Source organism: Simochromis diagramma, unplaced genomic scaffold (genome assembly GCF_900408965.1).
Source record: "Simochromis diagramma unplaced genomic scaffold, fSimDia1.1 OVJJ01000421.1, whole genome shotgun sequence".
In the NCBI taxonomy this organism is placed as follows: Eukaryota; Metazoa; Chordata; class Actinopteri; order Cichliformes; family Cichlidae; genus Simochromis; species Simochromis diagramma.
The window spans coordinates 3,414,561-3,431,590 of NW_024387250.1; the positions used below are offsets into that span (position 1 = coordinate 3,414,561).

The 17,030-nt window shown below is 38.7% G+C and overlaps 3 protein-coding genes across 3 annotated transcripts; 1 reads left to right on the forward strand and 2 right to left on the reverse strand.

Annotated features, from left to right (window-relative positions):
- Positions 1 to 2,449: 2,449 nt before the first annotated feature.
- On the reverse strand, positions 2,450 to 6,435 carry echs1 (enoyl CoA hydratase, short chain, 1, mitochondrial). The gene is made up of 8 exons (XM_040001907.1): positions 6,269 to 6,435; positions 4,802 to 4,999; positions 4,573 to 4,700; positions 4,165 to 4,264; positions 3,560 to 3,664; positions 3,175 to 3,294; positions 3,016 to 3,083; positions 2,450 to 2,912 (listed from the first exon to the last, which is right to left on the reverse strand). The coding sequence occupies exons 1-8, from the start codon at positions 6,357 to 6,359 to the stop codon at positions 2,847 to 2,849; spliced, it is 876 nt and encodes a 291-aa protein (XP_039857841.1). The 5' UTR covers positions 6,360 to 6,435; the 3' UTR covers positions 2,450 to 2,846.
- A 3,465-nt stretch (positions 6,436 to 9,900) lies between these two features.
- sprn (shadow of prion protein) lies at positions 9,901 to 10,368 on the forward strand. The gene has a single exon (XM_040001718.1). The coding sequence runs from the start codon at positions 9,901 to 9,903 to the stop codon at positions 10,366 to 10,368; it is 468 nt and encodes a 155-aa protein (XP_039857652.1).
- A 560-nt stretch (positions 10,369 to 10,928) lies between these two features.
- Positions 10,929 to 15,825, reverse strand: LOC120715100 (mitochondrial ribosome-associated GTPase 1-like). The gene is made up of 11 exons (XM_040001916.1): positions 15,571 to 15,825; positions 15,382 to 15,446; positions 14,122 to 14,226; positions 13,956 to 14,042; positions 13,795 to 13,851; positions 13,341 to 13,431; positions 13,187 to 13,248; positions 13,005 to 13,101; positions 12,796 to 12,877; positions 12,584 to 12,696; positions 10,929 to 11,797 (listed from the first exon to the last, which is right to left on the reverse strand). Exons 1-11 carry the CDS (start codon positions 15,671 to 15,673, stop codon positions 11,700 to 11,702), a joined length of 960 nt encoding a protein of 319 aa, XP_039857850.1. The 5' UTR covers positions 15,674 to 15,825; the 3' UTR covers positions 10,929 to 11,699.
- Between the last annotated feature and the right edge of the window lie 1,205 nt (positions 15,826 to 17,030).

Here is a 17,030-nt window from a genome sequence, read left to right on the forward strand (position 1 = left end):
CAGATGCTGGTAATAATGCACCAAAGAAATACTGGCGCTTTATTGCTCACATTTAATTTGCAAACGAATATCCACGATCTGCATTTATCTTATATCCGAGTAAAGGACTATATCCTATAATCCGTATGTTTTGCTTTCGTTAACTAGCTATAACCTTACTTTTTAAGTTTGTATGTAACTTCTCATGAGAAAATATTGCTTTGCTTACTAAATGCAGCTGCCTGAATTTCAATGCATGCAAACGGATTATAACGCGGACATAAAAGCGGAGATATCCGGGCATGACTGGCGCTGCTGCACTGCTGTTTAGGAAGATAAGAGTTTTTGGGGGGCTGCTGAGCAGGAGAAAAGGCCCTTTGCGGGAGTCAGGCCTGTCTGCCAGACTTGAGAGCCCCTTCACCCTCCCCGGACCCACGCTGCTCTCTCTTTATTCCGGCTTCTTTAAATGAGTTTATCACGCTACGAGGGTCCACGCTGCCAAAATGTAACGTTTTGCTTCCTTTGTCTGCGAAGAGCCTCAATTGAGTCTACATTTATTATTTTGACCTTTCGGTAGCCTCAAAGAGAGGTTTCTTTTCGGGCCCTCTCTGCGGACTTTTGTGCTTCCCCGCGGAGAGAAGAGACCAGTTTTTTTTTTCACCCCCCTCTCCTTTTTAAAGGTTTGTTTCAAGGGGCTGACAAGAAAGCAAGCTCCAGGGGAATATTGAATAAAAAAAAATCAATTAGGACACGGACTTGTGGAGATATGGGGCACCGCCGTGTGAAGATCAGAGAGAAAGAAGGTGCCTCCTGATGACTGGAGCGGCAAAAGAAAGTGCGCACTAACCAAATTTGTTCTGGTGTTTTCTTTGAAGTGAAAATTGTGGGTTTATGTGGCCCCGAAGATCCTCACTCAATATGTGATGGGGAACTCTTAACTTAACTCTTAACTTATCTATAGTTTTTTTTTATAGTTGTTTTTTAACTTTAACTTGCGTGCTTGCTGCTGAGATTTTTAGTGCTTATCAGTAATTTACAGAGGTGGCAAGAGCATCCAAATATCAATAATATCGATACCAACGCTAGTATTGGACTCATACTGTATATGATCGATACATTTTTCCTTATCATCTAAGTTCTGTATATAAGTGTGTTAATTTTTTATTTCCTTTGATGGAAATGAAGAAAAAACATGCTCTATGAAAAAATGTCTGAACTTTAAATGTGCTACAGGTTATAAATAAAACAGATGGGAGAGTCAGCACAATAAAGTTCAATAAAAAACCCTAACATTTGGATGTTCTAAAAAAGTTATAAAATGAAAGGTGTGTTTTGTTGGGTTATTGTTGTGGAAAGTTAAAATCACAGTTTAGTGGTTATTAAAATGTGTCCAAAATTTGGCACACTGATGATTCATCTCATAAATCACGACACACTCCTTTTCCTTTATAAGCTCCCTTTATAGGTTAAACATATCACGACGCATCAGAAATACTGGTCGGGTATCTACTTGGTATCAGTCATCAAAAAATTTGGGAGTATGGCACAGAGCTAGTAATTTAAGAAGAAAAAAAGACAGCTGACACTTTATCCCAAGCCCGATGCAAACGGCACAATTTATTTTGAGCAAAGATATAGTGTTACATTTTCCTTCAGATTGATCTTATCGAATATATAAAACCCAGACTTGTATTTTAGTGACTTCATAGCTGTGAATTTGACCTTACTTGTCCAGCTCGGTGTGTCTCTCTGTCCTGTGGGCCGACCAGAGGACTTACTGGCCATGTTGCGTTTCCCTGCACTTGTTTACAGCGCAAGAGGGCCACCTAGCGGTCTGAAGGCCACATTCCCATGATGTGACTCTCCTGTTCCACCACATCCCAATGGTGCTGTAGTGGATTGAGATCTGGTGCCTATGGAAGTGATTTGACTACAGTAAATTCAAGGTTATTTTCAAGAAACCAGTTTGAGAGGATCGGAGTGTTATCCTACTGGAAGCAGCCATCAGAAGACCAGTATACTGTGGTCCTTAAAAGGGATGGAAATGGGGAGTGGTGTCCTGCTACTGCGGCCAATCTTCTTCAAGGTTTGATATGAACGCTCAAATTTGTAACATAAAAACTGCTGCTTAGTTCCTGTAACCTCCTTTAAAGAAAAAAAGAAAAGAAAAAAAATTCATCTCTGAGAAATGCAAAAAGTTTCCATCAGTTTGAGCTTCAGCAGGTCCTCTCTTGCCTGAAGGCACTGGGTTGCTGTCACGTGACTGGTTGATGAGATATTTTTAACCTGCGTACCTAACAAAGCAGCTGGTAGGCATGTGCTTTGTTAGCATGTTACAAATCAGCCCCTGCTTGCCAATAACCAAACACAATGTATATGAAATTGGAAAAATATGATATGTAAAATATGAAAAATGTTTAATGGAATAAACTAATATGTTTACGAGTGAATAATCAATAAAGTCTTCCCATGTTTTCTTGCCACTCCCAGGGTTTATTTGTAAAATGTACAGAATAACTTGCCTACAAAATAGAAATGTTTGACAAATGAAAAGGCAAAGTCAGTACATGTCACATGCCCTACACCACCTGCTACACACTGACTATAATCACAGAGATCAAATCATATTCACATTCAACCCCCTTGCACCCTGACTCCATTTGATTTTGATGCTGATCCTCATCAGATGGGGCTTCAGTGAGAAAGACACTCTTGTGCACTCACATGGTGGCAAATCCTAGTCCCAGCAGCTGGCAAATTCCAATAATCCTGGATTTTTGCATCACTCAGCATATTACACACAAGGAAGTGAGCCACTGATATCAGAAACTTTGTGTTCTTGACTGTGATCTTCATCTGCTCCTTTTCTAATTGTCCTGGAAACTGGCCTTTCTCTTCTCCACAAAGGCAGTCATGCCTTCTTTACGGTCATCCTGTAGGGAAGGGAAAAAAACAAAACAAAAGTAGATCATGGATTGATTATTAAAATCTGACTCCACTGTTTTCACTTAATCCCATATTAGTTCTTCTACTCACCGTTGCAAATGTAGCATGGAATAAGCGCTTTTCCAAGCGATTCCCCTCAGCCAGAGTCAGTTCAAAAGCTGCCGTCACACAGAAGATGAGTCAGATAAAACATCCAACATATTCAGCTCAGTCGGTTTTAGAATATTTAGCCTTTTAAAATGTGCATACCTGCGTTAACAGCCTCTTTAGCCATAGCAGACACGAGTTTGGAGTTGGCAGCGATCTTCTCTCCACATTTTACGGCTTCAGACACCAGCTGGTCCACGGGATAAACTTTACTCACCAAACCTAAGGAACACAAAGATACACAGTTGAGAACAATAAATATAATAAGTCAGTTTATTTGACACACTATTCATGTCACATTTTGTTTAAAAGCAGACTCTGTGCAGTTTAGCTTTGCTGTTATCCAGGTGCAGAACTATTCAGTACCTTCCTGTATGTAAAAGTACCAGAACCACAATCTAAAAATAATCTTTTTAAGAAAAGGTTGTTTATATAAAGCAGAAACTTGTAGAACCTTAAGCGCCTTTGCAGTGCTCTTTGTCATTACCTGATTGCTTTGCCTCTTGAGCACCAATCCTGTCCCCTGTTAGTACCATTTCCATCGCCAGGGATTTGCCCACAGCACGTGTCAGCCTCTGGGTGCCACCCGACCCTACAGGCAGAGAGAAGTTAAGGTGCCAATAAACCCGCCTCAGTGATGTCATCACACAGATACAGTCATTTATACTTGTTAAGGTGCAAAAAGCCACTGCAGTATTCTCCTACGCAATAGGTGTTGCCACTCAGACAATATCGTGTCATACACGCTGATAAGGAAGAGAAGAAGTCAAAACCAGAAGCCAAGACTTTGTCGAGTTTCTTCCACAAATTCAAACAATTTTCAATTTTCAAACAATTCCATCATCTTTCTCTGTGTGTCAGTATGTCTGAGTTTCTGTGCAGGATCCTCATTAAAATGGCACAGCAGGCCAATGCGCCATAAAGATTGTGTCTCGCGACACAGGATGTCATGTGAAAACTGTCACACGCGACCTACAACTTAAGTGACACGATGAGCAGAAAAGCTTTACAATCGACTGCTCAAAAAGCCAGCCTCTAGTAAAGAGGTGCAGTTTAATAGAAAAGTACAGTAATCCATAAATTAGACTTTACCAGGAATGGTCCCCAGCAGGATTTCTGGTTGGCCAAACTGAGCCTTCTCCCCGGCGTAGATAATGTCACACATCATTGCAAGCTCGCACCCTCCACCGAGCTGAAAGAGCAGAATGCACGTATAAAAACACCAAAGCAGGAGCTGTTTGGATGATACAACTGAACATATTACTTCTGTTGTCCTTAGTTTTAACAATGATGACCCTCTACAGTGTGACATCCACTTTCTGAGCCTCGAAACTGTCCTGCAAAGAGCCCAACCAGGAACGCTCGGATTTTTGAAGAATTAAAAATGGCTACCAACCCAACCTGATCCCCCACTTATCAACAGTAACAAGCCTACATGAAAACCCCAGATGTCAAAACAAGCAAAGAAAAAAAAACAAAAAACAAAAACTTGAAACCTACAGCAAATCCATTGACAGCTGCTATCACAGGCTTCTTCACCGTGGACACTCTGTTCCAGTGAGCCAGGAAGTTTCCACCATAACACTCCTGGAATGTTCGATTCTGCATCTCTTTAATGTCTGCTCCAGCTGCAAAAAAGTCCACACCAAACTCAAGTTCACTTAAACAGTTTTACGTGCCTTCAAAAAGGAGGAAATCTGCAAATACAAGGACAGAAAAAAGTCCTCACCAGCAAAGGCCTTTTCGCTGCCAGTGATGACGACAGCGCCGACGTCTCCATCAGCTTCAAACGCATCCAGCGCCTGTCCCACCTCCTTCATCAGCCCGTCGCACAGAGCATTGAGAGCCTTAGGTCGGTTCAGCTGAATGAAACCCACGTTTTTCTTCTCGCCTCGCTTTTCCACCAAAATATGCTCATAGTTACCACCTGCATGAAGACAAAATTCAACATTAACGGAAAAAAACTTCCAATGTAACTTATGCTGTTACTGTCCTCATTTTATTTTTTAATATTTTATTTTGAAAGTATTTTATAATAATACAGCAAAAAAAACAAGGCAAGATAAAAGCTTTAATGTCTGATCCGACTACCCTGGACATTTAATTCCTCACTGATAAAACACTGATTTCAAAAGTCAAGGTCGATTATTCAAGAAACAGTTAAGGATTAACACCAACAGCCTAGTAGTATGGCCTCAGACAGTGAGCAAAGTTACAGCATTTATTTGTATTAAATGTTCAAATTACTCTGCACCTTTAACCTGGTATTTAGAGCTAGAGTCTCATTAAACTGAGGCTCACGTCTTTCAGGACAGACACAAAGTACCACCAGAAGATTTTGATCCACCATGCAATACCAAATGGAGAGCATGCGATTGGCAATAATTTAATTTTTCAGCATACCAAGGACATGGATTGGCTTCCCCAGAGCTTAAGCCTCTGTATTATTGAAACAGTGTGGGATTATCTCGACAGGGAACAGAGCAAAAAATGGAACAACATCCAGCTTTGAATGTCCTTCAAAAAGCCTGGAGAACTCTTCCTGAAGACTACTTAAACAAATGATAGTAAAGCTGCCCTGAAGAACAAATGTGATCACACCAAATATTGAATATGCAGTATAAATTGTTTTCTCCTACTTGTATGTTTCAACAGATTGCTCACTGTGTTGTGTAATTCAAAAATGGCTCTCTTCTTGTGTGAGCCAAACTCCACCAGGTCACACAAACTTCAAACAAAATCATCAGAAAATAAATGTAAAAAAACAAAAACCCCAAAACAATAGTAGCACTAATTATTATTATTATTATTATTATTATTATTATAACAACGACGACGATGATGATGATGATGATGATGATGATGATGATGATGATGATGATGATGATGATAATAATAATAATTGCACAGACTAAACGGTCAGCACCTGGAAGATGCCACGTTCAAATTACCTTTGCAAACCGCACACAACACAACATTGACAAAAGTGGGGACTTTTTCACACTGTTAAGCTCCGCAAACAAAGACTTTGCGATGCAAAAACACCATCAACAACACATAAACTGTTGCCCTAAACGTGAAGCCGTCGCACAGACAGTGACGCAGGTTTTTGACATTGTAGCAGCTGTTGGTGCAGCTGCAACAAACTGACCCCTGCAGACACGGTGGAGCTTAAACCACAAACACACAAAAACACCTGAGCTGTAGAGGCGGGCTGCGGATAGCACGGCCGGGACAGCTTGGTAGGGCTTCAGCAGCGAAGCAGCACTTCGGCAGAGGAAGGCCATGACAGCAGGATGGACGTCAGATAAGTTGCTTCGGGAGCAGCTAGCAGCTCTCGCTCGCCTCCTGTTGGTTCTTATTTGTTGGTGTTGTCCGTGAACGGGCACGTGACAGAAACTCGCGCTACCGCCACCTGCTGTCTGCGGAGGTGAAATACTTTTCCTTCTACATACGTGATGAAATATCCCTGTCCTCTCCACCATCTTCCTGTTTTTGCACTAAATTCATATGTTATTATAAGTCAAACATAAGGCTAGAATAGAATACGCCTGACAAAGACGCCAATCCGCCCACTGGATGGTTTTGCACTATATGAAGGAGGGCATAGATTTTTGACTTTTAACTGTATTTTAAAAAAGAAAGACCTAATTTTCAAGACAATATGCAACGAGAAGCTTTTCTGTAATTTTACACATGTTCTGGCATATTTCTTTAATTTACTACAGTAGCTTTTCATATAGAAAAGCTTATAATAATCACATAAAAAAAACCGAGACCTGGTGTTAAACTTCTTTTGCTTACAGCCTATTTATTTGAATTGATATGTATTTAAACGTATCTACAGAAAGGGGAAGGTCGCTAGTTCGGTCAATTTAAGATTAAAAGTGAGCCCTGTGTGGCCAACGATGTAAAATGAGTTCATGATACAGATATACCTTTTCATATATATACAGAGGAAATACACCGGTTTAATTACTTTCTACATAAATAAGATCGCGAAATCATTTTAAAAAACGAATTAAAAAAACATTGAATCTAAACTGATATTATAAAATGCCTATGAAGAATTATTGAAGTCAGCATAACAATATTTGATGCTCAGATGTTTCTGTGAGCGTGCTGCGCGCTCTCGCATCCTTCAGATGGAACAAGCCTGCGCCGTACACGACAATCCCCTCCATCTTTCCTCCGAGTACCAACCCATTAACGGGCTTAACAACACCAGGGAATAAAGGTAAGTCTGTTTTGATGTAGCGTGTAACCTGGGTGTATAAATCCAATATATAATTATGATTTTTTTTTTTTAAATCGATGATCAGGCTGTAACATGAAAGTGCTAATTTATGAGAATGTACAAGACAATCAGATAGGATGCGTTGTCGATGCATTTGTATGCATATATATGACAATTTTGTATAAAAGGACAAGTTTTAAGATATGGAAAATATATTGTCGAAGAAATTTTTTTTAATCTTTGAAAACAGTGGCCCAGTTTCCTGCTAGCATTTCAAACGATGGCCTATTGCTACCAACAAACACGCCATATTATTATTATTATTTTTTGCCTTTTATTTATAACCCTCCATTTTATGAATATTATTGCATGTAGTCTCACTGCAGGCTGAGACCCAAATGCAATTTTCTTTGCTTAGCATATTTCTGTTTAAACTGTTCCACTCTAATGGAGAGGGGAGTGATGTGCAACAGAAGCACTGAGCATTAAATGGACACATCAATTTTGGGGGGGTCAGTAACATAGACAGTGCTGTCTATGCTCATTAGCTGGTATTTCTTTAAACACATTGTGTCACACAAACATATGGTGGTTTTCTAATTTTATGCAAAAATAATCAGTGCACAGAAGTCATTAAACTAATGACATACAGCTGTTTCCTCAAAAGCTGTGGGACTGGAAATAAAAATAGGAACCCTTCACACTCCCAGCAAATTTATGGAACTGCATATACATTTTTATGACAGTCGGGATGCTACATTTTTATGATGGAATGACTCTAAAGCATACATCTTTAATGACTTTGAAAAGCAAGAATCGGGTGCAAACGTCTGAATTTATTTTTTCTAATCTGCTTTCTCTAATCCACACAGTTCCAATATCTATCTACATATATATATATCTATATATATATATATATATAGATGTGTGTGTGTGTGTGTGTGTGTGTGTATATATATATATATATATATATATATATATATATATATATATATATATGTAGAGGGGGGAGAGAGAGAGAGACCTGTGTATGTCTTTTAGCTTAATGAGGTCAAGATTGACTACAACTGATAGAGTCTCTTTGCCACCATAAAAAGGATTTGTTTGACACTTAGTGGATTGTCCAATACTTAGAACAATGGGTAAGGCTAAAAAACTCAGTAAGGATCTAAGGAGAACTGTAGATTTACACAAGTAAGGAAGGTGTCTTAGAGCTATTTGTATAAAGAAAAAAAGCCTGCCAATTCTAAGATCATCTGTTCAAATGTAAGTATAACTTATTCAGATATGTCAGCACTTTGCCATGGTTTGGTCTAAGACCCACACTGTCTAATGAGAGGAAATTGGTTAGGGTGTTCAGGGAAAATCAACAAACCACCAAAGCTCAAGCCTGCCATGAAGTGGAAACTGCTAGATCACCAGTGTCACTGTCCACAGTGAAACGACATTGTCATGGACTGAGATGGTGCCGACCAAGAACGAAGCCCCTTTGAGCTTGATTGAAATTTTTCGCTGCCCACATCAACAAGTCAAATGTCTTCTGGCAAAAAGGTTTATGGTCAGACAAGAGAAAGATTGACATTTGGTCACAATGACAAGAGGTATGTTTGGAGGACTAAAGATGTGTCTTTCAAACCTAAGGACACTGTATGAGCTGTCAAGCATGGTGGTGGTAGCATCATGCTGTGGGGCTGTTTTGCTGCCAGCAGCACTGGTACATTGCACAAAGTGGATGGAGTAATGAAGAAACTGTTAAAGTAATGGATAAAGCCGGCTAACATTACATTTCTGGAATGACCTTCCCAAAGCCTTGACCTCAACCCTTTTTTGAAGTTTGCCAATTCTTCTAACAAGAGTGGTCAAATATGTAGCCATGATTATACCAGAATCTTGTTAATGGCTACCAAAAGCATCTGGTTGAGGTGCAACTTGCTAAGGTTTATTTAACAAAATATTAGTGGGTATGTATGCACATATTGTATGTATCATTTTGACCCTGTGTGGATGAAAGTAAATTCAAAATCAGCTAAAACTTGTGCACCCAATTCTTCATTTTTAACCTCCTAAGACCCAAACTCTTCCATGGCATGCGTTTGTAATTTCTCTTTGATATTTGGGCTGATTGGGACCTGATGAATGTAAAACCAAAGTATTACCAGATTTATTTTCCCTTATTTTTGTTTCTAAGATAAATGAGAGCCACATATGAGGATATTCATTTAAAATTTCAATATAACAGTTGCAGTATAATGTTCTTGTAAGTGAATATCAGGCCCTTGTAGAGCAAGATTTAGTATTTTGGTCTAAATAACCCAAAATGTAATGTCCACATATGTGGACGCCAGGTCCTAGGAGGTTAAAGTCATGAAAGATGTATGCTGTATGATCACCGTGGTCTAGAAAAAGAGCAGCCCAAAGAAATCATTAAAAGACCCCAATTACCATGATGACTGTATATGCAAACTTAAAACTATGCAAATTGACAAATACTTCCTATATATTTGCACAACAGACAAAATATTTTAAGTCTTATTTGACCACTGCATCAAAGGAAGGTTTAAGATGTGCCATCGTGTCCTCTTCCTGTACAGATGTCTGGGATGAACCAGGTGGTTGCAACATGCTGGACTTGCCTCCTGCTCTCTGCCTTCCTGTTTGAGCCCACGCTGTGTAAAGGCGGACGTGGAGGGTCCAGGGGCTCCTCTCGAGGGTCACCCTCCCGCAGCTCCACAGCAGGGACCTACAGGGGAGGAGGCGCTTACGGCGGGACCCGCTCTCGTTTCAGGGTGGCCGGCCGGACGTCACCGGTGAGGGTGGCAAGTGCAGCAGCAGCAGGGGCAGCAGTGGCGTTAACGGCAGATAAATGGTACGCATCTGCCTACCGACGCGGCAACACAGACAACTCGGAGGAAGAGCTGGATTACTACAACAGGACCAATTACTTTGATGCTCTAATGTCAGGTTCTACTCAAAATGGATCTTTTTTCTCTAAAGTAGTTTCTGTCATTATCACAATGTTTTCTCCTAAATATGGACTCTTGATGGACAGTATACTGTAGATATTTGGGTGATTTGTAGGATACATTTGTGATTGGATCTAGAACCGAAGTTCCATCCAGGTTATGATTATAATGCGGAGGACTGACTGGAACCTGCACGGGTAAGACCAGTTAGAGCGGCCACACAGGAGCAGAACAAAACAATGACAAAAACATCACTGTACTGTACTTTTTACAGTTTTTCCAACCGGCAAACAACAGGCTGCGTTACCAGCTTAGTATTCATGGGGACATTTCACCTCTCAGACTTCATCTCTGCATATATAACAGAACTACTGTCAATTTCCACCCCTAAAGCTTAAATCTTAGTATTTCACTGAAGAACATATCAGCAAAATGCCAATGACTCTTCAGAGTCTAACCGAGCTGCTTTCTGCCAATTTTAACTACTGCCAAATTTAAAAAAATATATACTTTTAATAATATGCACAAAATAAAAAGTGACTTGTACTGCAGCTCTGTACAAATGAGAGAATCTATCTGTGTTTAAAAGCAGACCGGTGTATTAATATAAAGTTTGGACTTGCTGCAGTTCATTTAAAATATGGAAGTACAGATTATCAGCTACTTTATAACATTTATTAAGTTGAAAGGAACCTGGCACCAGCATTTTCTCACCCCTGAAAACAAACAGTATTAGTAATTTTTCTCTGAAATATGGACTTATTTATTTTACAGAGGAAAATACGTGTTTTTGTTCAGCTTCCAAACTCAACCAATGCAACACATTTCATTTCGTTCTTTATACAATAATTTAAATAACAGAATAAGTAAGAGTGCTGTGCTTTGGGACAGCTAGTTTTCCACAATCGTCTTCGCATTCTGAATAGTTCACTCTTTTCTAATAACGCCTGAAATTCATCTGAGATCTGTGATCATGACATGGATGAGAGGCAAACCTACCGCTGCTCTCAAAAGCGACCGGTGTCTCTGGAAGGTTTTCACGGTGTTTACATCTTCCAAAAAAAAAAAAAAAATTATCTACCTACAGAAGACACTCAGGAGCAACAGACTGTTCCACATTTACAAGTGCACTCTATTATATGCTACACTGATGTACATAATAATTAAAGAGTTTGTTATCACTGTCTTTATGCCAATAAATATCCTGTTTACACCACCCTGGATATCTGTCTCATGTATCCTACAAGCAAAACTGAGAATAACTATTTAATAAATGTCTTTTATTTACAAGTCATACAGGATTCTGGTGACTTTTTGCATTATCCACAAGCCCAAAAAACTGCACCATGTCAGTGCAGACACAGACTAATATGCTCTTGAAGAAATCCAGAAACAGTTTTTAGTTATCGTCGGTAAAATGACTCGGGTCAGTCGAGCATTACTTGACCCAGCTCTCCTTTCCTGAAGGCTCTTATGAAATCATATGCTGCTGCTGTGTAGTTTGGTATTGTGATGGTAACATTTCCTGAAAGAGACAAGGAAAAAAAGGGATTGAACCGTTAAAAGAGAAAAGTGCAACAAACCATGAGGATTGCCCGTGAATGACGGCAAGTAGTTCAAAAAAGGTACTGAAGTAGGTTAAACTGCTGATTAAAGCAAATATATGATCATCCAGTCACTTGATGCATTTAAGCATGCAGACATGATCAAGACCACTTACCAAAGTTCAAACTGAGAATGAACATGGCCACACGGCCATCTCCAAGGTTTACAGAGAATGGCCAGAAAAAGGGAAAATAGTGAGTGGCAGTTCTTTGGGTGAAAATGCTTTTGTTGATGCCAGAGAAGAATGGTCAGGCTGCTTTGAGCTGACAGGAAGGCAGCAGTAACTCAAGGAATGTTGAACACACATCACATGAAATGTTGAAGCAGATGGGCTACAGTGGCAGAAGACCACACGGTGACCCACAGTCTTCAGATCCTCATCCAGTAATAGTAACTAAGGAAATGGCCAGTTGCATATAAGCAGTCACTTTTATTTTTTAGGAATAGTAAGATTTTTTTTTCTTTACTTTACTTTTAAATATATGAAAAAATATCTATTTAAAGCTCCTGCCTGCAGACTTTTTTTTTTTTATCCCCATTTCAAGCCTTCATGCTAAACTACAAAGCTGCTTGCAACACAGACAAGGCAGTGGCATCAATTTTGTTCCCAGTCAAAAAGCAAATAAATAAAACCAATTCACTGATAAATAAATCATTAATTACACTGTACAGAGCAGTTGTATGCATAGGATGAGCAGTGTCTTACCCACTCCAGTAATCGCTTTGACCCGCTGAGTTTTTCCAAGTTTTACAGCAATGCGTTTGAGGACATGCTGGATGTCGTCACTAGGCTCTTGGAGATCATATTTGTCCACATAACTGCACACAAACACATCTTTACAGTAAAACATTCAAGAGAAAGCTAAATAAAATAAAAAAATGCACATGAACACAAAATAGGAGAAAGAAAAATTCCACCTGAACTTTCCTAGCCTGTTCAGAGAATAGAGTAAGTAGTCAGCAATGATGTCTTCACCCACTAAATGGTCCAGTATAGTTCCTGGAGAAAAACAGATTTTCAAATCATTCTGTATAAACAGGAAATCCAACTATTTGGAAAAAAATAATTTTATCATATATACAAACTGACAATAATTATGTTAGGGGAAAAAAAAAAATCTGCATACCACATAAGGCCAGCTTCATGCCTGTTTCAACACTCTCAATTTTAGGAGGCAAGACTCCAGGTGTGTCTAACAGGTACATTATGGGCCGCTCACACACCTGAGGACAGCAGCAGTTATAAATACTGGATGGTTGATCAGACCATCAAAACACAAACAAAGGCAAACGCATTCTCCACACACACCTGAATTTTAGTTAAGACCGCTTTGGTTATTCCTGGTTCCCCACCTACTCGAGATGCACGACCTGAAATTAGTGTACAAGTGCAACACTCGTTAATGAGGAGGTGAAAGTTATACTGAAATCTTCAAATCAATCCACAGCTTTTCTGCATTTACCCTTTTTTAGGTTTGTTCTTCTCAACGAGTTAATAAGAGACGACTTCCCAACATTGGGCACTCCAATCACCATCAGGCAGTAATTTGTATTCTGAAAGTTTAACACGTTAATGTGGTTGCATTTTAAATAAAATCAATGAAGTAGGAAAATGTAACATTCAAAGAAAACTAATTTCTTCAACATAGAAGACACTGGTGAGCAATTTGCTTCCATATTTGTAGCTTAAAGACTAAGATAGCCAATAAGGAGGGATGTGTCATTATTTTATAGGCAAAACTCACAGCATGGTGAGGGTATGAGTGCAATTTCTATAGTTTTGTGGCACTTTTTCTGGACATACCTCATATCTTGTGCAAGAAATTGAATTTGAGGTTGTATAGAAGCAGTGAGGATATATGTTCTCTGCCACAGAGCACTAAAACAATATAGTTTAACCGTCCAGACTGAATGTACCTCCTCTCGGTTAAAGCGTGGTTTGCTTGCAATAATATCCATCACCTTTGGCACCAGCTAAAGAAAAGAAGACAGAATTAGTTTGCACATCTGTGCTCATAACTTTTGCAACTTTTTTAGCTGTGTAGGAAATGGCTGCAAACAGTAAAATGTTTTTCTACCTTTTTGATGTTGTGGTCTCTCTGCTTTAAGCAGTCTGTGAAGAGAACATCTGTCATCCCTTCTTTTTCTAGCTTCTTCAGGATTCTCTGCAGAGTAAATGTAGCTGTAGTACAGTAAAATGCTGCTGACATGCGACTCTGCCAAAGCTGCTGCAAGAATTTGTACCTGCTTGTTGGACAGATCAGCGAGGTCCATCTTGTTGAGAATTAGCAAATGTGGTTTGGCACTCAGTGTGTCCTGAAACACCGGGTTTCTTCCAGAGAATGGGATGTTTTTAAAGTTAAGGATTAACATCACAGGGCTCCCGCAGTTTTCGTTTTAAAACGAGTACACTTTCTATATATCAAATTATCACCTGACCAAATGCTATTTTTGAAATTCAGAACACACGTGGAGTACTTAGTAGAGGACTAGAAACACCTGTCTTGCTCAGGTGGTAAACAAGCTCTGAACTAAACTAAACCACTTTCTACATAATTTAGTTGTTATCTTGCCAAAATCTTGCATAGATAAATATATTATTTTTTTAAATCAGCTCATGTGCATCTCCCAGATCAGTTCACAGTGATGCACCTTCTATTTTCACAACTATGCACCATGTTTATTGGCATAATAGTGAAAACTCTGTCTCTCCTGTAGCTCTTTCTTTAAGTAAAGTTTAAAAGGTTACTCCGAATCACAAACCAATGTGCTTTTTTCTTTCCTGTTTTATTTTCCTGCCGTGCCTTAAAAAAGTCGCTTCTACAATGAAAATGTTAACATGGTGCATAGAGTACCTTTTGCACAAAATGTTGTTATTCTTAAGAGTTTCTCTTAAGGATTTAAAAAGGGTGATAAAATCCATATACACTGTTAATGTTTATATCAATGTGCTCTTTTTTTCTTATGTGACCTTGTCTGTTGTCCTTCAATATATTTAAGAAAATCAAAAATAGAAAAAAACTCACTACTTATATACACCATTTTTTCCCATTTTAAAGGCAAAGCTTAATTGTTGTCAAAGCTTTAACTGCTATGTTGTCTATAAAATAATTTGTTTTTAAGAGTGTATAGATTATCTATACATATAATCATAACCCATCATATCCTCTGATGATGCAGAGGTACTTAAGGTAGAGGTAAGGGCTTTTTATAAATAAAAATATTCAGGCTTAAAATTAAAATAGAAAAAATTACACCAATATAAAATATTTTTCACCCTAAAAATATGCCAAAATGTCTCATCGATTATTAAGGTATTGGTTAACAAAATAACACGGAAAAATGTCCAAATATCAACAATAAAAGCTATGACAGCTGGCATCTTGCAGCACCCTCCAGAAAATACGGTTTTTATTGGAATTTTGATACAATTAAATATACCACTGTTTGTTTTTTATTTAAAAGATGATACTGTTTTATGGTGTAATATAATAAAAAGGATATTCTGGCATCGTGTATTTCTATGATGCAGTCCACACTCTTCAGGTTGGCTCTCATCTGTTTTAGTCCTACAAAGAACAAATTATTTCAGCAACTATGTGACCAAGAAATGACCTCGAACACCAGATTACCCGCATTTTCAAAAGCATCAGAAACCACACTTTACAGCCAATGTAAAGCCGAAGCTGTCACCTTTAGCCATGTGTCCGGGGAACCAGTGAGCCACTTCCCGTCCGCCAAAGTCGAAAACGGTTCTGAACTTGTCGACATGACGGAGTGCCTGGTACAGTTTCATGCTACTTACCCAAATATATATCCACCGTCCTTCATTTGTTTTAACAGAACACTTACTTTGACTCCACTTGATGCACTAAACAGAAATGGACATGTGTCTCACTGTTTACATCCCGACTCGAATCTGCCGTCAAGCTTTTTTTGTTCCGGCATGAAGACGACCTCTTCTACTTTTTTCAGGTTCGTATAACTTGCTACTGCCCCCTGCAGGAACACCTGAGCTGGGCAGAAAATCTTCCGTGTCATTGAATAAAAACTGATGACGGTGTCAAAGATGGTGGAAGGGAGATTATTTCAAGGGGAAGCCTTTAAAAACCCTATTTTGGTACAGACTTTAGGCTATATTTCATTCTCCCAACAAATCACCCATATCCACGTTTAAATACAATTTCTTTATAAAATTTTGCAAGTTTACGCACCTTAACAATATTCTTAGTATTAAACAACTTCTCCATCTTATAAACATTTGGTCTCAACCTAAAATACACAGGCAGACATGTTTGTTTTTGCAACTTAAAATGACTACATTCAAACAAGTAATGAGAGTCATCTCCAAGTTTCCCTAATCTACAAAGTCCACATAAACATTTAGTACATATAACTCCATAAAATCTGCCCATAATGACTGGGATTAGATGCAATGTTAGTGGTATCATACCACTAACATTGCATCTAAACCTTTTCCAGACAACACAAAATAGAAACTACACAAATTTTATTCCAGTTTGATCTCTTGTTTAAATATTCTGTAATTTATTGGAAAAAATTGGAATTCCAAAATTATTAAACATTTTGGAATTCCAATTTTGTCTCAGAATATCAGATATACTCATCTCAGTAAGTGCTCTTATAGCTATCATTCACCACTCTGGTGTGTTCTCATAAATAATAAAATCCTGTATATTGAAATGCTTGCTTTAAGATTCAATTAATGAAATGTCTTCATGGTCCCACGCCTCTGGTAAGAGCAACTGGTTAAATAACTGTAACTGAGTTTCAACAGATAATCCCAGATCTCTAGCTTTAGTTAACAAACTATAGAGCTTTCCAAATCTGCCCCAGTTGACTTAATAGCCCTTTCAAGTGATTATTGTAATTAAATGTGACACCAAGATAAGCATAACGACCCACTGCTTGTAATACAGAAATTCCAAATTTGAAGTCATGGAATTTTCTTACTTTACCTTGTTACGAGTTCAAATTGGGGATGGACACAAGAGAAAAACCACAATAACAACACTGGTCCGGCCGGGTTGAGTCAAACGATGATTTTAATGATCACACACGTGGGAGATGGACACTGTATGCAGACAGCCTCAGATCTCAAAATGGTGGAGCATTGCTCAAACTCTTATAGC

What these genes read in the sequence shown, in the direction of transcription:
- echs1 (XM_040001907.1), bottom strand. Translation starts at nt 6,359, where the DNA reads ATGGCCTTCCTCTGCCGAAGTGCTGCTTCGCTGCTGAAGCCCTACCAA. An exon ending in CAGCTGTCAATGGATTTGCT is followed by an intron (nt 4,265 to 4,572) that starts GTAGGTTTCAAG and finishes CTGCTCTTTCAG; the next exon opens with CTCGGTGGAGGGTGCGAGCT. An exon ending in CCTGCTGGGGACCATTCCTG is followed by an intron (nt 3,665 to 4,164) that starts GTAAAGTCTAAT and finishes CTCTGCCTGTAG; the next exon opens with GGTCGGGTGGCACCCAGAGG.
- sprn (XM_040001718.1), top strand. Translation starts at nt 9,901, where the DNA reads ATGTCTGGGATGAACCAGGTGGTTGCAACATGCTGGACTTGCCTCCTG.
- LOC120715100 (XM_040001916.1), bottom strand. Translation starts at nt 15,673, where the DNA reads ATGAAACTGTACCAGGCACTCCGTCATGTCGACAAGTTCAGAACCGTT. An exon ending in GAGACCACAACATCAAAAAG is followed by an intron (nt 13,852 to 13,955) that starts GTAGAAAAACAT and finishes TCTTTTCTTTAG; the next exon opens with CTGGTGCCAAAGGTGATGGA. An exon ending in CGGTCTTAACTAAAATTCAG is followed by an intron (nt 13,102 to 13,186) that starts GTGTGTGTGGAG and finishes TGCTGTCCTCAG; the next exon opens with GTGTGTGAGCGGCCCATAAT.